Raw genomic sequence first — 19719 nt, 5'->3', positions numbered from 1 at the left:
AGCTGTCAATCTGGAAAAATGAGCTGAAAATATCTTGTCGTGATGAATATACTTTTTTCGGGAACATTTTTTTTATTATTTTCTTTCCACAGGAGTGATGTCCACTTTGAATATAGACAACACAATGAACCCCTCTTCCGGTCACGTTCACTACTATGACGATCTAGGGCATTACCGGGACAATTGTCCTCTTCAAACAATACCAGGTAAGTTCTATAGCTGGCGTGTCCAAAGATATTTGTCTGAAAAGATCCTAAGAGCTGCAAAAAGTTGATCTATTGAGTTCCTTATCTAGCAATGAACTAAATGAAGATATAGGCCTTTTAAATGTGGAACTTTTGTATAAGAAATTATGTCACTGTTCACATTTTGTCCACAATTGATATCAACTTATTAAGTACAGAACAGTTCTTAAAATAGCTTGGTTAACAAAACTAGATGAGAAACCATTTTTTAATTTAAAGTTTTTAATGTCTATATCATATTTCATAGAAAGTCTTCCTTACTATACATAGGAGGTATGACATTAAAACAATACATATCCATTTATAGTTGTTTAATTATAAGATAAATTCATAATAACAAGTAGTCTAATTTGGCTAAGACAATATGCTAAATGTAAATAAATCATAAGGTGTTTTTCGATGCAGTTAAATTCTCACTCAAATTAGCTTTACATTTCAATTTAATCTCTATGTACATCCAGGCAGTGCTGGGGACATGAGCTCCTACCAGCTGCGCAACACCTTATCCAGGCTTCAGCGAGTCGTGGTCCAAGAGTCCAATGAGCCCATGTATAAGAAGCTTACACAGGACTCTTTACAGAAGAAGGCGCTCCGCTTGATGAAGAACAGGTAGAGGGACATTTTCCTGTAGTGATGCATTGTTATATTTGAAATTGTCACACTAAAAAAACAAGATTAGCCAAAAAGGTTTTAAACTTAACAAACAAAGGTTTTCATTTACTTCTTATTCACGCTGCTTTTATAATGCATTTCTATTGTTCTCTTGGTTCCAGGAAAGCTGGTCGGGAATGTCGGCAAAGGAAGAAAGAATATCTGAAGCGTCTGGAGAATCGAGTAACTGAGCTGGAGAAACAAAACAAAGATCTTGTGGAAGAACTTCAAGCCTTGAGAGGCTGTCAAGGAGCCCATTGAGAAGAAGGATCTTCTCCTTCACAAACATTGACGACCATCCATGTACTTCCCTGTGCATGTGTGGGTTTTCTCCGGGTACTCCGGTTTTATCCCGTAGAGTAATTTATCAGTGATTATGTAAAATATTTGCAATGAAGTGTGTGTGGTTTTGAAAATGAAACACAAAGTGTATTTTAATTATGAAAAGGGTCACTCAGAACAAATTGAGTCAACGTTATCTTTTTTTTAGAGTTTGGATTTCCAAAATGATTAATTGAAAAAAGATGGATCATTTATTATAATTATCTTATCTGAAATTTAGACAGAGAATGTGACACCATGTGTCTGATTTTATAAAGCAAAAGGTTTTACTTAGCTGGGGTCTTTCTTTCACTGCCACAGACAACTGGCGAAAGATATATGGATGGACGAATGGAATGAACAGTATTTACGTCCCTTTTAAAGTCGGTTCTTAGTTTCCACCCTTGTTTTTTCAATGAGAAAAAAATTGGGTAAACAAAAAGCAAACAAAAAAACTAAAAAAATGAGAACCAGTAATTACATAAAAGTCGTGTCTTTTTAGGGATGTACAGGCTTTTTTGTCTCTCATGCAAATACAGTAGCCAAATACAGTGACTCGTGGTAGAAAGCAATTTACTTATTATATCAAAACTCTTGAAAAAATTAAATAAAGACAAAACATCATTAGCATGTTTATGAGTAAATCTTGGCTAATTTGGGAAGTTGATTCCACTACCATGGAAAACTACATATACTAGATAACATAAACTGCACATTAATGTTGGTTTTGTCCAGAGCACAGGCGTCATCATAAGGTAAAACTTTATTGATGTTTATACTTTTGGAGAAGCATCAGGAATAAATAATTTGCATTGAACAAGTTGCCAGCTTTATGTTGAGTTATGGTGAGTAGTTTCTTCCAGTTTTATTTGATGTATTTGTTTTACAAAACCAAAAAAAATTAATTAATAAAGGTTTCGCTTTACTTATTTGTCATCAAATGAACAGCCCACTCTGTAAGATGTCAAAGAAAGCAAACGCTTTACCAATGTATGGTGTTAATTATCAATAGGAATTATTAAAGCTAAAAAAATAAAATAAAATGTGTCGTAAGAAATTAACATAAAATTATAAATCGACAAAAAAAAAATTATGTTAAAAACATCTGACTATAATATGTAATTACAGCTTTATTATCATTCGGTATACTTTTTTTTCTTACATTTTAGTTAGCAGTTGGTCAATATTCAAGCATGAATCAAAGTGATTACACTTTTTATTTATCATCGAATATGTTTAGGGATTGTTAATATATCACATGACAGTATTTTACTCAGCTACACTGACATTGATAAGATAATATATGTGTTGTGTTCTTGCCCCCTAATGGCAGTGTCTTTTGTTGTATTGTGTTCTTTCTCTTTATTTCTCTTGTTCTTATTTTATTTTGATTTATTTTTTATTTTTTATAAAAAATTGCTGTATGTATTGGCTATTGGAAAAAAACAATTTCCCGAAGGAGACCTCCTGAGGGATCAATAAAGCTTTACCTTACCTTACCTTACCTTACGTACGAGCATTCTTGTCATTACTTAGTCACAGATAAGATTGAGATGTAAATGATTGAATATAAGATGCAAACAAGCCCTGACTTGTTGATAAACAGCACAGTCGAGATAATAAAAAGGAACAATCCCACAGCTTGTGTTCAATATAAACATCAACCAGGATATATAGTACTACAATTAACGTATACGTATGATTTTAGTTGTCATGAAAATATTATTGAATTTCTTCAAAATAATGGACATGCTCTGGAAGTGTATGTTTTGTTATGGATACATATGTAAGTAAGTAAGTAAGTAATTTTTATTTGTATAGCGCTTTTCTAGACCAGGGTCACAAAGCGCTTAAACAATCAAAACAATATTCAATAAAGTATATACTTTAAAGGGCAAGATACAACTGAAAACACAACAGGAGTTCCAGAAAATCAAGGAAAAGCCTGAACAAATAAAAACGTGGTTGAAATAACTGTCGGTGGTAAACCATCAGCCACACATTTACACACATAAATAATGTATACATATCTCTTGAAAAAGCTCTCATATTTCCGTTTGACGGGAAATACCGATAAATGAGTACCTTTAAATGTGAAATGTTTTTTTAATTCATTCTATTATATACCATCAACACAAGACTATATTTCTGTTTTTTGGCAATAGAATAGTAACACGAAATTGTTAATGTGTTAATCTAAAGAAGCCCACATCTGTGGAAATTCATTTTATATGAGATTAATATTTTACAAATATGACGATTCAAAGGCACGGGATGACATAGTTAGGACGTTGGTTACAATTTCAATTACATTGACTCTTCTGGTAATTACTGACTTATAAATGCGACGAACCAAAGCGTTGAAAATACAACTACCGAGTGCTATAAATCATACGCTTGACAGTATAAACAACTTGTCAAAAAAAATGACGCAGTCAAAAATTAAAAAATCTTTGTGGTCAACGGCAATTTCGGTTGACATAATTTTCCCGTTCGACCCCTCGATGGCTTCCGTAGTTTTTGGGCGATACCATTCGAGTGTGGTCGTGACAGCGAAATGAATTAAAAAATAAAATCGAGGTTAAACCTACATTTATTTGCTACCAAAAGATACAATCTACTTCTAGATACTGCTGAATAGTCATTCAAAAAAAGGGCGAAGAAAACCCCCCTCAATATGAACCACAACACTTTCTTGATGTCCCCGTTTGGTACACGATGGTATAACCCAGGAGGTAGGAAGAACCTGTAAGACACTTCTCGGCTTGTGACAGCGGAGAAAACTTGACTTTTACTCCCAGAAAAACACAACCCAGGTATGTACAGTTGGGCAGCGTAACACACCACACGAGTGCACTCTTTCATTCCACGACCACGGCGGCGTTTAACCGAGCTGTCGCCGGCAGGGTGAGGTTAGTAGCCGTGCTCTGCGTTAGCTTGCGGCTAGCTTCCACCGCTATCTAGCTTGTTAGCTAACCATCCTATTTTTGGGGGGTGGAGGGGTTGTTGGCATGTCGCTAGCTCAATGTTAGCTTATGTTATTACCGTGGGGACACTCGTAAGTGTCCGACAGCGTCGACGGTTGTTTGTTTTTGAGCGGTTATGGCCTCTGTTAAGTTACCGTTAGTGGTGGAGAAAAAGTGTGTGATGATGTTGCTGTGTGTGTTGGTGTCAGACGAGCTGGTATGAATGACGGGTGAACATCAATGGGGCCCAGATTACCGTGTGTTTTTTAATGTCAACACAATGGTCTCTTGTCTGTACTTTGAATATTTGTATTTTTATAAAAACAATAATGGTCATTTTAAAATGAGAAATACATTGGGGAATGCAATGCTTAGCTTCTGGGATTTCACCACCATAGAGAAGCTGAAGCATCTCTTTACTCAACGTTGTGTTGATAAAAGCTCTTAGTTCAGTCCAGTAGTTTATTTACTTTTTTTTTCTCTTTTAGGAAAAATGAAGGCCTTAGTTGGCATTAAAATCCCCCCAAATCAAAATGGAAAAAGTCTTAAAAATGTGAACAAATGATGAGTTACGTTTTATGTTTTAAATCTAAAAATATTTAGCAAAAAAAAGGAATCAAATTTACTTGTAATGCCCGATCACAACAACAGAACTAACTAAACACTAATGTGGTTGTAGGGTTGTCAAAAGTATTGAAACTCAAAATATGATCGATACTTAAAGGTAACAATACCACCCAAAACGTTTTTTTATATATATATATATATTTATTTTTTTTGCACTACCTCAGACTGAAACTTGTTGTCATAGTTTCAGTTTCTCTTTGCTCAACTGAACGTTTGGCTTAGTTATTTGTCGCCTTTTGTAAAAGAGTTTTGTTTTGTTTTTCATTTTTCTTGTTAATAAAAACATTTCTTTTGGATTAAAGTATGTTTTTTATTTTATCCTTGTGTTATCAAAAATGCCGTCGAGCATCGAGAATTTCCGTGAGTATTGCTTTAGAGTTGGAAATGTCAGTATGTTGACAACTCTGGGTGCGCGTCGTGTCATGCAGGAATAGGGATTTTATTTGACTCGGGGCTAAAAGCGGTACCAGAAATTGTGTATGAGGCAGAGTTCATTTTGTGCAGCAACATTTTAGAATCATCGCCACAGAAGTCATGGATTTTCTGTTTATAGTTGAATAAAATGTCCTGTTTATTTTATGTAAATAAATTGTGTAAAATTGTGGGGGTTTTTTTTCCAAATTTTGGTTGATTGTCAATTCTTAAATTGTTGGTTGAAGGAACATAATACAGTTCCTTTACTTGTCAGATAATTAAAATGAAGTTACTTAAATCTTTGTTTTTTTCAGTCATTTCTGCAGCACAGTGTACATTAGCTGTCCACAGATGGAGGACTGAGATAAGCATCTAAAGCCCAGGACATTAGTTGAAAATAAAAAAAGTTGAAATAAGTCTCAAACGCATAAATGCTAAAATACCATTTTAATTATTGTTCCAACAAGTGTGTGTTCCTGACTGTTTTCATTATTGTTCTGTGCCGCAAAAATGACAATTGTTGTTTATATTATGAATATTTTGATCATAATTGATTTAAAAAGAGCTATGTGACCCTGGTCTAGAAAGGCGCTATATAAATAGAGATTATTATTATTATTATTATTATTATTTACTTACCATAGGCCTAAAAAGGTATTGTACAACTATTGTGTTTGAATTATAATCATGTACTCAATTGTTTTAATAAGCCTTTTTTCCTATTCTTTCAAGTTCCGGTTGGAAATTTATCTCAAGACTGCTTACAATAATCTCATCAGTTTCAAATGAAAGCTAAATACAGGACTTCTAAGGAACATCATTTTGGATTCCAGCGTATTAGGCGGAACACTTTCTCATCTCTGACTCAGTTCTTGGCTGAATTTGAAATGGCAAAGTACCAAATGCAATTAAAGGATCATTTTCTAATCCTGCAAATTTGGATTAATGGGGCCATAAAAATAAAACTTAATTTTAATGTGTAAAATTGATTTGAGGTGGGCAAAAAAGACGGCTATTTATTATTGTAGATATTTACTTTTTCTCTAATGGAATAAAGTGTATATATCAAGGGCTAGGTCTATATGCAAGTTTTATTTTACATCATCTTCTTTAAATTTAATTTCTCTCTTTTTTTATTCCAACAGCCTCGAGGAGCCAACAGTACAATGTCCTTAAAGCCGCGGGTGGTGGATTTCGACGAGACATGGAACAAGTTACTGACGACGATAAAGGCCGTTGTGATGCTCGACTATGTGGAGAGAGCAACATGGAATGATCGCTTCTCGTATCCTACCACCGCTTTTTGCTTAATGCCAATATTTCAAGTGCATTTCTTTGATGTTATAACTACCACAACTTAAAAGAAAAAAAATTCCTGAGCTTTGACCCCCCCCCAGTGATATTTATGCCTTGTGTGTTGCATACCCCGAGCCCTTAGGTGAAAGATTATACACAGAAACCAAGGTGTTCCTTGAAAATCATGTGCGACAGTTGTACAAGGTAAGCAGAGGGTGCAGCCTATTGTATACATGCTGCTGTAAATCTGTGTAACGTGCCTGTTGTGTTAAACTGGATCTTGTTCGGTTTCCTCTTAGAAAGTCCTGGAGTCGGAGGAAAAGGTTTTAGTGATGTACCACAAATATTGGGATGAGTACAGCAAAGGCGCCGACTATATGGACTGCTTGTACAGGTATGTGATGTGCGGTTGCTCCATATATTTGGTCACTATTGTGTCAAACTACAATAACCCATACTTCCTTTAACTCCGCAGCATATAATTGTTATACAATACAGTTTATCGTAATGGATTTACGATTTTAAAATAGTCTTGAAACATGACATTTTTGTTGATCTGGTTGAATTGTAAATTATGATATACATCTTTCGCTCTTTTTCTATCATTATTATTATTATTATTATTATTGTCCTTGTTGTGCAGTAGATTTACAGTACAAAATTGTGTTAAGCAAGATGTTCTTCATGTGACTTGAGTGACACGCTTGTCTTAAAATATCAACACCAATGTTTGCCGTCAGAGCAAATATCTCTGAAGAAAACAAACTTTGACACCGTCTGAAGCTTGAAAACACGACCATCATGTTTTCTATCAGGATTTAATGGAGTCTGTCAATAACCAACGTTGTCGATCTGATACCGGTTTTCAAATATTAACTTTCTTCCCTATAGGGAAATAAAACTGCTTACGCTTTTAATAAAACGCAAAAAATACTACATATAGAAATACAAAGATAGTATCTATTCAAATAAATCATTGAACGTTTACCAGCAAAAAAGGAAAAGGAAAAAAAAAGTTAAATTGTAATCTTGTTTTCCTATAATTTGAAAAAATTGTAGATGGTATATGAAGTTGACAAGTTGGTGAAACAAAATACGAGTGACCATTTGTATTCAAAATGCAGACAATCTATCAAGTGTCCAGGGGCTAAGGTAGGGGTCGGGAACCTTTTTGACTCGGAGAGCCATGAAAGCAAAATATTTGGAAATTTATTTCAGTGAGAGCCATATAAATAATATTCAGATGTAAGAATCTGTGCTTGACCCGAATTCAAGCCCTTTTCCTTTGTTCATCAAAATCAACAAAGAATTCAGACGGGTTCATCCCTTTCCATGCCTCCATTTCAATATGTCCATCATATTTAAATGAAGCACAAGACTAACATTTCTCCATTTCTGTGATCATGAAAAAACAAAAACAAATGAAAACATGAATTCAAACTAACAGTTTATATTTGTTAATTTTAAACATGTCTGATATGAATCACACAAGTGGATTAATTAAATTTCAGATGAAGTTTAACGAGAATAAAACTGTTCATCAGTAACTTCACATCATCATCGCTTTGTCTGATCGTCTCTGACGTCATTAGAATGTGTGGCTCACCTCAGGTATGTGATGTGCGGTTGCTCCATATATTTGGTCACTATTGTGTCAAACTACAATAACCCATACTTCCTTTAATGTGTTTGGGTTTGAGCGTATTCTTATTATATTCGTGAGATAAAGGTAATTTACAAATAGTCATCATGTGATGGTGTATTAATGCAAGTGTGTTTTAAGGACTCGATCACAAAAGGAAAACCAGCATTTGTTGCGCTTTCATTGAAACCTGCAGCTTAACTTTGATGGAACTGACGTCATGTTTCTGTGACTCTCTAGAGAAGAACCTGAAGCGATCAAACGCGCATTATTTTGTTCGATATATTATTTAAAAAAAACAAGCTTATAATTCTATATCGTTTTTCTGAATTGCGTAAAATGACTGTCGCACGTTTTGCTCTTTTTATTCTCGATTCATATGATCTTTTCCGTGCGTTCCGTGGAAGAGGCAGGAGCTCTGATTGGCTGCTGTGCATGTCAATCAAATTTTCAACCAATCGGCACAATAACCATTTGATTAATATGTACAGCAGCCAATCAGAGCTCTCTTTACTATTTTCTTATATCATATTTTATTAAATCACGCGATCTACTCGCAACAGCTTCGATCGCGATCGACGTATTGCCCACCCCTGAAACAAGTGATAATATTTTATGTTTTATCTGAAAAGCCGAAATCTGCGAGCCAGATGCAATCATCAAAAGAGCCACACCTGGCTCGCGAGCCATAGGTTCCCGACTCCTGGGCTAAGGGATCGTATTCTCCAAAAACGCGCAGACATACTTTTCCACGTCAATATGTATCAAAAAGGAAAAGAGTGTTAAAAGGTTTGGACTTCCAGACACATTTGTCCTCATTCACTGCTCAGATTCCTGTCCTGTACATTACCGATCAATATTAAGGTAAGGTAAGGTAAAACTTTATTGATCAAACATTAACACAAAGGTAAGGTAAGGTAAGGTAAAACTTTATTGATCCCTCAGGAGGTCTCCTTCTGGAAATTGTTTTTTTTTCCAATAGCCAATACATACAGCATTTTTTTTATAAAAAATTAAAAATAAATCAAAATAAAATAAGAACAAGATAACACAATCTAAGTCTAAATATAAAGACAAAGAACATAGATCAAAGAAAAACAACAAAGACAAAGGATACAAAGACTAACATAGAACAGAACATCCAGATACTTTCACTCCACTTTCACACAGAACTCAGAATTGTACAATTTAATAGCCCGAGGAATGAATGAGTCCCTGAGTCTATTTGTTTTGCACCTGGGTAGGAGCATTCGTGCACTCATTCTGCTTCTCTGCTCACTGATGACAGTGTTCAGAGGATGACTGTCATCATCCATGATGGACAGTAGTTTGTTCAATGATCTCCTCTCAGCAACTGTCACCAGTGAGTCCAGCTTCATTCCAACCACACAGTCAGCCCTCCTGATCAACCTGTCCAACCTGTTGACACTCCTCTTGGACACATTTCCACCCCAACACACCACAGCATAGAACAGGACACTGGCCACCACAGACTGGTAGAACATGCAGAGGAGCTTCTTGCAGATGTTAAATGATCGAAACCTCCTCAGAATAAATGATCGAAGCCTCCTCAGAAAACACAACTGGATATTAAATTATTCACAAACGTAATGTAAACCTATAAACATGTTCTCATTCCCCAAATGGATGATCTGTATAAAGACAACATCAGTCGTTCTATACTGAATATTTTAATCCGCTATTTCACACTAATCAGAAACAAATGTAAATGAATTATAAGCTTGTTTTATAATATAACGAACAAAATGATCAGCCTATGATCGCTTCAAGTCTTTCTCTACGAGTGTCACAGACGTTCTTGTGAAACAACATCACGTCCGTTATATCAAACTGAAGCTGCAGAATGAAAGCAGCTAATGCCAGTTTCACTAATGTGATCACGTGATCTCAATCGAAAAACACAGTTATATAAATACACCGATTTGTTAATTTTTAGGGCGTGGAAAGGGAGGAACCATCTGCGATTAATTCTACGTTGATTGGGAACGTGTTTGTATTTGTGTGCACGTGCAGATTCATACATCTGAATATTTTTGTACATGCCCCGTTCTATGGATTTGAGCATTTTTAGTAGGAAATTCGGAAACTCCTTTGTACATGAGGCCCCAGAACTATATAATAATAACACTTTTGTAATAAACAAGTAAAATAAATGCAACAATTAATTCAAAATGAGTTATTTTTTGCGAATAAATGTGAATAAAAGAATAAAACTCGATATAATCATATATTAGAACATCAAGGTGTAAACAAATACTATAAACTTGTTCTGATCTGATTCACAAAATGTACATTTGTGTGTGAGGGACCTGGGAGTACAGAGGAAGTCTGGAGGACTTTCGTTCATAATCGCAGTTTTAAACACAATTTTAAACAAGAAACACTCAGTAATCGCACTACTTATGACAGATATTGAGTGGTGCATGATTTATTGAATTATATTTGCATTCGCGATCCTCAAACTTGGATCATCATATGATCCGTGATTAACACAATTTAACAGTAAGTTAGTAAAGCGTTTAAGGGTGTTATGACTGTAACTTAAGTTGTTGAATGTATTTTGCTGACGTCACGGAACACAACGGTGTCAGCGTTTATTCAACGAGTATTAAACACAAATTCGCCATTTATTGTATTGAGGCGGATTCCAATGATGAAGTTAAAAAAATGAACACGCTAAAAAGTACTCTTGTTGTTGTTGACTTTCATGCAGTCGACTGAAAGCTTCCCTCGTTTCTACAGTGTACTACAGATGTGTCTTAGATGCTGATAGTTAGCGAACTATCAGCTTATCTCCTCCGAACATCCGCTCACAGTTTCACAGGCGCATAACGCCACCGCAAATATAGTTATTAAACGGCGTGGATCGCAGCTATTTCACCGATACCCGATCCGACTTAGAGAGGCCTCATCGGACTGATATTTGATACAAGTTACGGATCGGTTGCACCCCTAGTCTGCATGAATATCTTACTTTTTTAAATATAAAATAATTTTGCTTTATTGTACAACAGCAAAAGGTTTTTAATAAACATACCTACACAACTTATCTCATTGTTTGTTCAGTAAGAAAGTAGAGCAGACATCATCCGTACTGAGTTCATGGTCGCAAACACTTGTCGGTTATATTTGCCTCGCAACTCATTGTGATGATGTGAGATCTGGTCTCATTACGACACTGCTGACAAAGACAGATGGCACAGCTGCGAAAAACTGCGTCATCTGAGCCCAACCGATTTAGCCGCTTCACTCCTGTAAAGCCACCGAACACAAGTGTCATCAATCATCGTTTTCACTTGTACTTCTAAATACGACTCATGAAGGAGGGGGGGGGGCAACTATTATGCCTTTTATATGTGAGGTTAGGTGCTGTTGTTATGACTTTATATTTGTGGATTTTGCAACTAATCATTGCTGCCTGTGGCTGTATGTCCTTGCAGGTATCTCAACACTCAGTTTATCAAGAAGAACAAACTCACTGAAGCAGACCTGCAGTACGGTTATGGAGGCGTTGATATGAATGAACCCCTTATGGAGATCGGAGAGGTGAGGATGACTGACACGTGTGTGTGTGTGTGAAAATAAAAAACTATAATACCTGTCCATTCATTTGTTGCAGTTGGCTCTAGATATGTGGAGGAAGCTGATGATTGAACCTCTTCAAGCTGTGCTCATCCGGATGCTGCTGAATGAAATAGAGAAGTGAGTTCTGGCAACAACAAAAAAAACATCGATTGCAATTAAAACATTCATAACGTATCTTGTGATCAACAGCGACCGTTGCGGCGACAACCCCAACCAGAAAGTCATTCATGGGGTCATCAACTCTTTTGTTCATGTTGAACAGTACAAGAAGAAATTTCCACTAAAAGTGAGTTACAAGAGTCACGTGGAGAGTTTGAGGAAAACATTGTAATGCACATTTTTAAGTCTTTGTTCTGTTTTGTCAGTTTTATCAGGAGATATTCGAAGGACCATTTCAAACAAAAACAGGAGAGTACTACAAACAGGAGGCCTCCAATCTGTTGCAAGAATCCAACTGCTCACAGTACATGGAGAAGGTATTTCTCATAGCTTACCATGTTCCTTAATAATATATTTTTGATATTGGTGGGATCATATGCACCTTCAGTAGGTAAGGTAAGGTAAAACTTTATTGATCCCTCAGGAGGTCTTCTTCGGGAAATTGTTTTTTTTCCAATAGCCAATACATACTGCAATTTCTTTTATAAAAAAATAAAAATAAAATAAGAACAAGAACATAAAGAGAAAGAAAAAGATGACACAATCTAAGACTAAAGATAAAGATAAAGAACATAGATCAAAGAAAAACAACAATGACAAAGGATACAAAGATTAACATAGAACAGAACATCCAGATACTTTTACTCCACTCCTGCCCCCGAACTCAGAATTGTACAATTTAATAGCCCAAGGAATGAGTCCTTGAGTCCATTTGTTTTGCACCTGGGAAGGAGCATTCCTGCACTCATTCTGCTTCTCTGCTCACTGATGACAGTGTTCAGAGGATGACTGTCATCGTCCATGATGGACAGTAGTTTGTTCAATGATCTCCTCTCAGCAACTGTCACCAGTGAGTCCAGCTTCATTCCAACCACCATAGAAAACAAGTGTTTTTTATTGCCACCTATTAAATATGATTAGATCATATTTTTTAATCTTGTAATTATCCCATGTTGTTTGTTATTACATCCTTATCAGGTTTTTATCGCATCAAGCTTTGAAGTTTATTATTCTTCCTGTTCCCACGCGAGGAATAATCAATGTAACTGACAGCCCTAAGGTCCAACATCTGTTTCAACGGGCCCAGTGTTCATCCTTGTACTTCACGACGATTCAGAACTTTAGTTGCAACATGAGACGCTTGTTCTTTGGTTGAATCACATTTTTCGGGACAGGAAGCGTCAAACTATATGGTTTGTTCCTGTAAATGCACTTGTTTTTCCAGACAAAATCAATTGCTTGGGAATCCAGTTGTACACACACTAGAGCAAATTATGTAGAGTATACACTTGTTGTTATACAGGCCATGTTAAGTTAAGGCAAAGTAATGGAATTATCTATTGTGTTGCATCAACAAATCCAAATGCAATGTAAATGTCCTGTATTCACATAAGGATCAGCACAAAGGTTAGACTTGTAAGTCTAGTTTGCCTCTTGCACTCAGCTGTGTCTTAATTTGAATTGTAATAGAAATTCAAAATTGTTTAAGTTGATCCTAAAGTAAGCTTTCTTAGTTTCGTTCAAAGCATTCATATCATCATGTACAGTAACTGTGTACTTATGATGGAGTGACGGAGTATTAGGCTTCACACACATTTTTTTTGTTAAAATATGTAATCATTTTTACAATATTAAAAAAGCTTAATGTTTTGAGATTAAAAGTAGAAATTATACGACTTTAAGCTATAACGTGACAACTTTAAAAGTCATGATGTTACTAGACTAAATATCGTTATACTACGAATTTAAACTGATAATATCACAAGAATAAAATAATTAATGAAAGTTGCAATGTTAAAAACTCTTAAAATACCTAAAATGGCTTGAAAAAAGCTATTGTTCGAAATGAGGCTGTGAATATGGTGGACATACCTCTCGTAGCATTTAGTAAACAGCTTGTTGCACAAATGTCAACATTTGCGTCTATGCTTACATATTACGACTTTTAATTTCACAGTGTTATTATGTTAAATATTGTAACAACTGCAGTTTGCATCATAATATTTTGGTGATTTGAAGTCATTCTTATTTTAAAACTGAAGTCAAAAAGTTAATATACTCCACGCTTGATAACAATACCTGAACTCTGAGTATTGCAGTTAGCGATGCTGACTCTGCACCTGGTCTTCCACAGGTTTTGGGCAGGTTAAAAGACGAGGAAGTTCGGTGTAGAAAATACCTGCATCCGAGCTCCTACGCCAAAGTCATCCACGAATGTCAGCAGAGGATGGTGGCGGATCATTTGCGATTTCTTCATGGAGAGTGTCAGAGCATTATCCGGCAGGAGAAGCGCGAAGGTGAGTTTTAAAACGGAAGATATGTTTGGTGTATTAAAGTGCTCAATATTTTTAAATGTCTGTTTTTTTTTATTTTATATGAACAGTTGTTTAAAAAATAGTAAGCACACATCATAGTTTAAATGTTAAATGTAATATGTCCTGTCTATTCTTGAACCTAAAGGTCTCATGTTGTTCATTTCTTAGTTGAGACCTAGTAGTTCTTAAATGAGACAAAAATGAGTAACTTATAATCTTTATGGGCCTGTCCTCTTCTAACTGTTTCCATGGACAGTTGTCACAATGAAACCTATTGTTCTCTAATGGGATCTGAAACCAACCGAGCAGGCCTAACCCAAGAACTTTAAATAGTTTCACTTAACATGGCAGACTTTTCTCATGTTTTGTGTAGCTCAACACACGCATTACCTTAAACCCCTCGTATAACAAATTCCTCATCCCTCTTCATTTACAGCTCCCTGATTAATGTATTAATGTTATGTATCAACAATTCCTTTCCTCACTTTCGGACACCTTTTGTGATTGACTGATGTAGAAACTGATTTCCTGAATTAAACATTTTTCTTTGAAAATCATCTGCTCTCCAGACATGGCCAACATGTACACCCTGTTGAGGGCCGTGACAAACGGGCTTCCTCACATGATCCATGAGCTGCAGGTTCACATTCACAACGAAGGCATCCGAGGCACCAGTAACCTTTCTCAGGAAAACGTTGGTGTTTTAATCTTTAAACATTCAATCATAAAAATGTTTTTATAAATGATTAGGAATTCTTCATTTTTTTAAATAAAATACTGTCAATTAAGTTATTTCTGCTATCATTCAGATGCCAACCTTGTTTGTGGAGTCAGTGCTGGAGGTTCACAGTAAATTTGTTCAGCTCATTAACACGGTTCTAAATGGAGATCAACATTTTATGAGTGCACTTGATAAGGTACGTGTATCATTTCTGTTTTTAAATGTGGATTCATTTTTTTTTTTTGTTATTGTTTGACTAACGTGTGTTCTGACACGTGTGTTTATTATGCAGGCTCTGACGTCCGTAGTGAACTTCAGGGAGCCCAAGACCATCTGCAGGGCTCCAGAACTGGTCAGTCCACATATCCTTGAGCACGTGCAAAGTTGCATAACCCACGTTGTGAGCCGGTCTCTCACGACTTTTTTTTGTTTGTGCAGCTGGCCAAGTACTGCGACAATCTTCTGAAGAAGTCCGCAAAGGGAATGACGGAGAACGAGGTGGAAGACAAGTTGACCAGCTTCATCACAGTTTTCAAGTACATAGACGACAAGGACATCTTTCAAAAGGTTTTTGTTTTTCCTCCACTCGCACATCGCTTCAGGAAACGTCATCGAAACACTTTCTCAACAATTAAATCTTCTCTTTTTAGATTGATTTCTTAGATATCCCTTCATCATCGTTGTGGCCTTGATACTCTCGTCTGGAGCGCTGCATTCATTTTAACTCTCTCATTTTCTGTTTCAGTATTATGCCAGAATGTTAGCAAAGAGGCTAATACATGGTTTATCATTGTCAATGGATTCTGAAGAAGCTATGATCAACAAGCTAAAGGTAAACCACCTCGTTGCTGAATGTAAAAAATCTTTATATTTATGTAAGTTTCAATTTTATATATGTTTTTGGCTCATGTTTTTAAGATCTGCTTCCAAGATCTTATGACCATTAATATTTCATTAGTGCATGTGTATATACTTGTTTAATCCGAATAATATTCAACATGTACTACTAAGTTTTGCATGGACATAATCAAAAAAGTGTTTGTTTTTTCAAATTCTTCGGGGAGTCCTATCAGGGGTCGTCACCTTAACTGAATCGTGTTCATCCTCCCTAGTAATCCTCCTCTTTCATGTCCTTAGACCACAGTGGCAACATGGCTTGTGTGACATATTGAAACCAAGAAAACATAAAAATAACAAGCTGTGCCTCTAATGTTTTTTTTATTTTTTTTTATTCTTTGATTCTCAGCAAGCTTGTGGCTACGAGTTCACGAGCAAACTCCACAGAATGTACACGGACATGAGCGTGAGCGCGGACCTCAACAACAAATTTAACAACTTCATCAAGACGCAGGAAACGGTGGTGGACCTGGGTATCAGCTTTCAAATATATGTATTACAAGTGAGTGGATTTCAGCCTCTTCTTCTTCCTCTTCCACCCGATTCAAGCGACTTCACTTTTGTGTGTCCATGTGTTTGCAGGCTGGCGCGTGGCCCCTCACGAATGTTCCCTCGTCGACGTTCGCCATCCCTCAAGAGCTAGAAAAGAGTGTGCAGATGGTGAGTGGTGTTTCTGAAGAACGTTAGATTATTCATACTAATAAAATCTGATGCGTCTACAGTTCGAGTTGTTCTATAATCAGCACTTCAGCGGGAGGAAGTTGACCTGGCTTCATTACCTCGGCACGGGTAGCTACTCGACTCGGGCACCAGTTTAAAATGATCTTTTGAGCCCCGCCACTCAAACGTACTTTGTGACCCCAAGGTGAAGTGAAGATGAGCTACCTGGCCAAGCCCTACGTCGCCATGGTGACCACTTATCAAATGGCGGTGCTGTTGGCCTTCAACAACAGTCTGACGGTGAGCTACAAGGAGCTGCAGGACAGCACCCAGATGAACGAGAAGGAGCTGCAGAAGACCATCAAGTATCTGTTGGACGTCAAGTTGCTCAACCACGACCTGCAAAAGGTCAGATGAAGAGATTAACCATCTCTACTGCTCGATGATCGTCACATGATTATAGACAAGGATGTTTACAGGCAATTAAATGGAACACATGCTCATCATTAAAAAAAACGCATTGTCTAATGATATAATGCCATGCGTTAGAAATATTAAAAGTGTAAATTGTGACTAGAAAACTGAAGATGGTGACCCCTGCTGGCTAATGTGGTTAGTGCAGATTTACTAGGTTAACAAGACGAAATAATGTCCAACCAAATAAAGTAATTATTGAAGATTTTATATATATATATATATATACATATACATCTAGATAGATGTATAATTTAAGTTTAGTTCCTCTCAAGTGATTGGTTGTCTAACAACTCTTTATTGTGTAAGTAAGTAAGTAATGATTAGTATTTATAGAGTGCTTTTCAAGACCAGGGTCACAAAGCTCTCAAGCAATCAAAAAATACCCAACAAAATATATACTTTAAAGGTCAAGACAACTCAGAGACAAACACAAGAGTTTCAGAAGATCAAGGAAAAGCCTGCACGAATAAAAATGGTTTCTCAGGCTCAGTTTGACAGACTGACCTAAGTCACCCAAGTACTGACTATATAAACATAATGATGTTGACTTTTGAGGTTCAGATTTTTCCCCCTCCATCACTGACATCGAGTTTCAACTCTCCACAGGAGGAGATCGAGGCCGAATCCACGTTTTCCCTAAATATGAGTTTCAACAGTAAAAGGACAAAGTTCAAGATCACCACAGCGATGCAAAAAGAAACGCCACAGGTGGGAAGCGTTTTCTTAAAGCGGTAGAGTCAGTGTCGGCCGCTCACACACCGTTGTGTCACTTCCAGGAGATCGAGCAGACGAGGAGCGCCGTAGACGAGGACCGGAAAATGTATTTACAAGCTGCTATAGTCAGAATCATGAAGGCCCGCAAGGTGCTGCGACACAACGCCCTCATACAGGAGGTGAGAGGATATTGTTTTCGTCATAAACTCATAACTAATTAAATATTTATTATATAATGTATAATAAATATTTAATTATCAGAATCAGAAACTTCTTATTGGCCGTGTTGTAAACTCCCTGTTTATTAGAATTTCATTTTAAATTATTATTTTATAGCAGTGGCTTCAAGCAGCACTGGGTAGTTTTGAGTAATACAATAATATTGTATACCGTAAATTGCGGTACAAAAACTAAGTTAAAGATTTTTTATTTACAAAGCCATCATAATGCGTATCATATTTCATTATCCAAAATCTGATTCATTACCTCGTCGGTATCCATTCTTCCATTCTTCGCTTTAATATGGTTTACGATAGTAGATTACTTTTGAAGTGGATCAAAAAAGATGAAAACTTCTGACAATATATGCATTCTTCGCTTAATGGAGATCTGTGAGAAGTTAGTAGTAGTAACTTGTAGTAACAATCCTGTGTTGTTCTTTGTGTTATCTTGACCTTTAAAGTATATACTTCATTGAATATTGTTTTGATTGTTTAAGCGCTTTGTGACCCTGGTCTGGAAAAGCGCTATATTAATACAAATTACTTACTTGCTTATTGTAATTATAGTTTATTGTATTTATTACCTTTCCACACTGTCGATGCTTGTAAAGAACATTGTGTAGTATTGATCTAGTAGAAATCCTTAATGATAGATGATAGATAGATAGATAGATACTTTATTCATCTCCTTAGAGAAATTCACAATAATATATCACGATTAATATACAAAACCTAGAAGCTGCTGTACGTTCATCGTTCAAGATAAGTCGTTCAAAATAAACCGAAGATTTGTCTCGTATTAAACATGTCTATAATCTTTTTTTAAACATGTATGGTTCCGATGGAGTCACAGTGACGTCCTCTTCTCTGTCGTGCAGGTCATCAATCAGTCCAAAGCCAGGTTCAACCCCAGTATCAGCATGATCAAGAAGTGCATCGAGGTGCTCATCGACAAGCAGTACATCGAGCGGAGTCAGAGCTCCGCAGACGAGTACAGCTACGTCGCATAGAACTTCTGGATGTGAGCCAGTAGGGGGCGCCAACATACAAACATTCTGCCGTGTAAAGCTGGTCACACCTGGTTTAACTCATGAAGTGGAACATCAGAACAGACTCATCTACTCGTTTTTTTTGTTTTTTTTTTATGATTATTTCTCATCATGGTTGACCATCAGACCGCTTGACAACATCTCCCCCCCCGCCCCCCCCACACTGACCACCGTATGAGTTTTAGCTGTTTACAACATCACCAGTGCCACGCACCAGCGTGTCCGACACGCAACAACAAAAAAAAGAAGATGCCTCTGGAGAAAAAAGAGCTGGACCGACTCACGAAGCGATGAAATTGAATGAGAGAAAGTCGCGTCGTGACATTGATGACGAAAACATGAAATGCAATGCTCTTTTTTTTGTTTTTTTTCTCACGTTTGCAGTTGCTGTGTTTTTATTTTACTATCCTTGTCAAATGAACGAAAATTAGACAAATATTGTAATAAAACTGATATACTGTCTATATCTACTTTTAAATGTAAAGAAAAAGAATAAGGTGACAAACACATGATCGTGCTGCTTGTCAAATAAAGAAATAACACTGAAGGATTTTATGTACAAGATTTGTCTTGTGTGTCTGTGCTTAACTGACTGAATATATGGTTAAACGTGGTTTGAGATAAAAGTTACTAAACATGCTTTTTTTAAACGCAATTGTATTGATAAGACATACTTTATACATATTTTTAATGTAAATATCGATCAGATATTTATTATGCGAGCTATTTTGACTGACG

The 19719-nt window shown here is 36.3% G+C and overlaps 2 protein-coding genes and 1 long non-coding RNA gene across 5 annotated transcripts in view; 2 read left to right on the top strand and 1 right to left on the bottom strand.

Annotated features, from left to right (window-relative positions):
* The window catches only part of LOC148081778 (cAMP-responsive element modulator-like), a 4939-nt gene extending 2223 nt beyond the window's left edge, over nucleotides 1-2716 (top strand). The window contains exons 2-4 of the mRNA XM_087788840.1: nucleotides 93-206; nucleotides 707-854; nucleotides 1019-2716. Coding sequence (XP_087644966.1) covers nucleotides 98-206; nucleotides 707-854; nucleotides 1019-1157 — 396 coding nt within the window. The 5' untranslated portion in view covers nucleotides 93-97 and the 3' untranslated portion in view covers nucleotides 1158-2716. The remainder of the gene's footprint in view (nucleotides 1-92; nucleotides 207-706; nucleotides 855-1018) is intronic.
* Nucleotides 850-13286, bottom strand: LOC148081777 (uncharacterized). 2 transcript variants are annotated; one of them, XR_015710884.1, is made up of 3 exons: nucleotides 12263-13286; nucleotides 11782-11865; nucleotides 850-906 (listed from the first exon to the last, which is right to left on the bottom strand). It is a non-coding gene; the product is annotated as an uncharacterized LOC148081777 (long non-coding RNA). The 2 variants fall into 2 exon arrangements; XR_015710883.1 differs by lacking the exon at nucleotides 850-906 and adding an exon at nucleotides 1011-1088.
* cul2 (cullin 2) lies at nucleotides 3931-19543 on the top strand. Of its 2 annotated transcripts, none has more exons than XM_087788819.1 (21): nucleotides 3931-4033; nucleotides 6370-6509; nucleotides 6622-6724; nucleotides 6820-6914; nucleotides 11624-11729; nucleotides 11803-11885; nucleotides 11958-12054; nucleotides 12134-12244; nucleotides 14062-14224; nucleotides 14812-14936; nucleotides 15052-15159; nucleotides 15256-15315; nucleotides 15402-15530; nucleotides 15709-15795; nucleotides 16210-16362; nucleotides 16443-16520; nucleotides 16583-16649; nucleotides 16726-16928; nucleotides 17604-17705; nucleotides 17774-17890; nucleotides 18811-19543. In XM_087788819.1, exons 2-21 carry the CDS (start codon nucleotides 6391-6393, stop codon nucleotides 18940-18942), a joined length of 2238 nt encoding a protein of 745 aa, XP_087644945.1. In that variant the 5' UTR covers nucleotides 3931-4033; nucleotides 6370-6390; the 3' UTR covers nucleotides 18943-19543. The 2 variants fall into 2 exon arrangements, with proteins under 2 accessions (XP_087644945.1, XP_087644946.1); XM_087788820.1 differs by lacking the exon at nucleotides 3931-4033 and adding an exon at nucleotides 4109-4129.
* The last annotated feature ends 176 nt before the right edge of the window (nucleotides 19544-19719 follow it).

The sequence above is a fragment of the Callionymus lyra genome, chromosome 4 (genome assembly GCF_982586985.1).
Source record: "Callionymus lyra chromosome 4, fCalLyr1.hap1.1, whole genome shotgun sequence".
Classification (NCBI taxonomy): Eukaryota; Metazoa; Chordata; class Actinopteri; order Syngnathiformes; family Callionymidae; genus Callionymus; species Callionymus lyra.
This window is presented reverse-complemented; position numbering and strand designations above follow the sequence as displayed.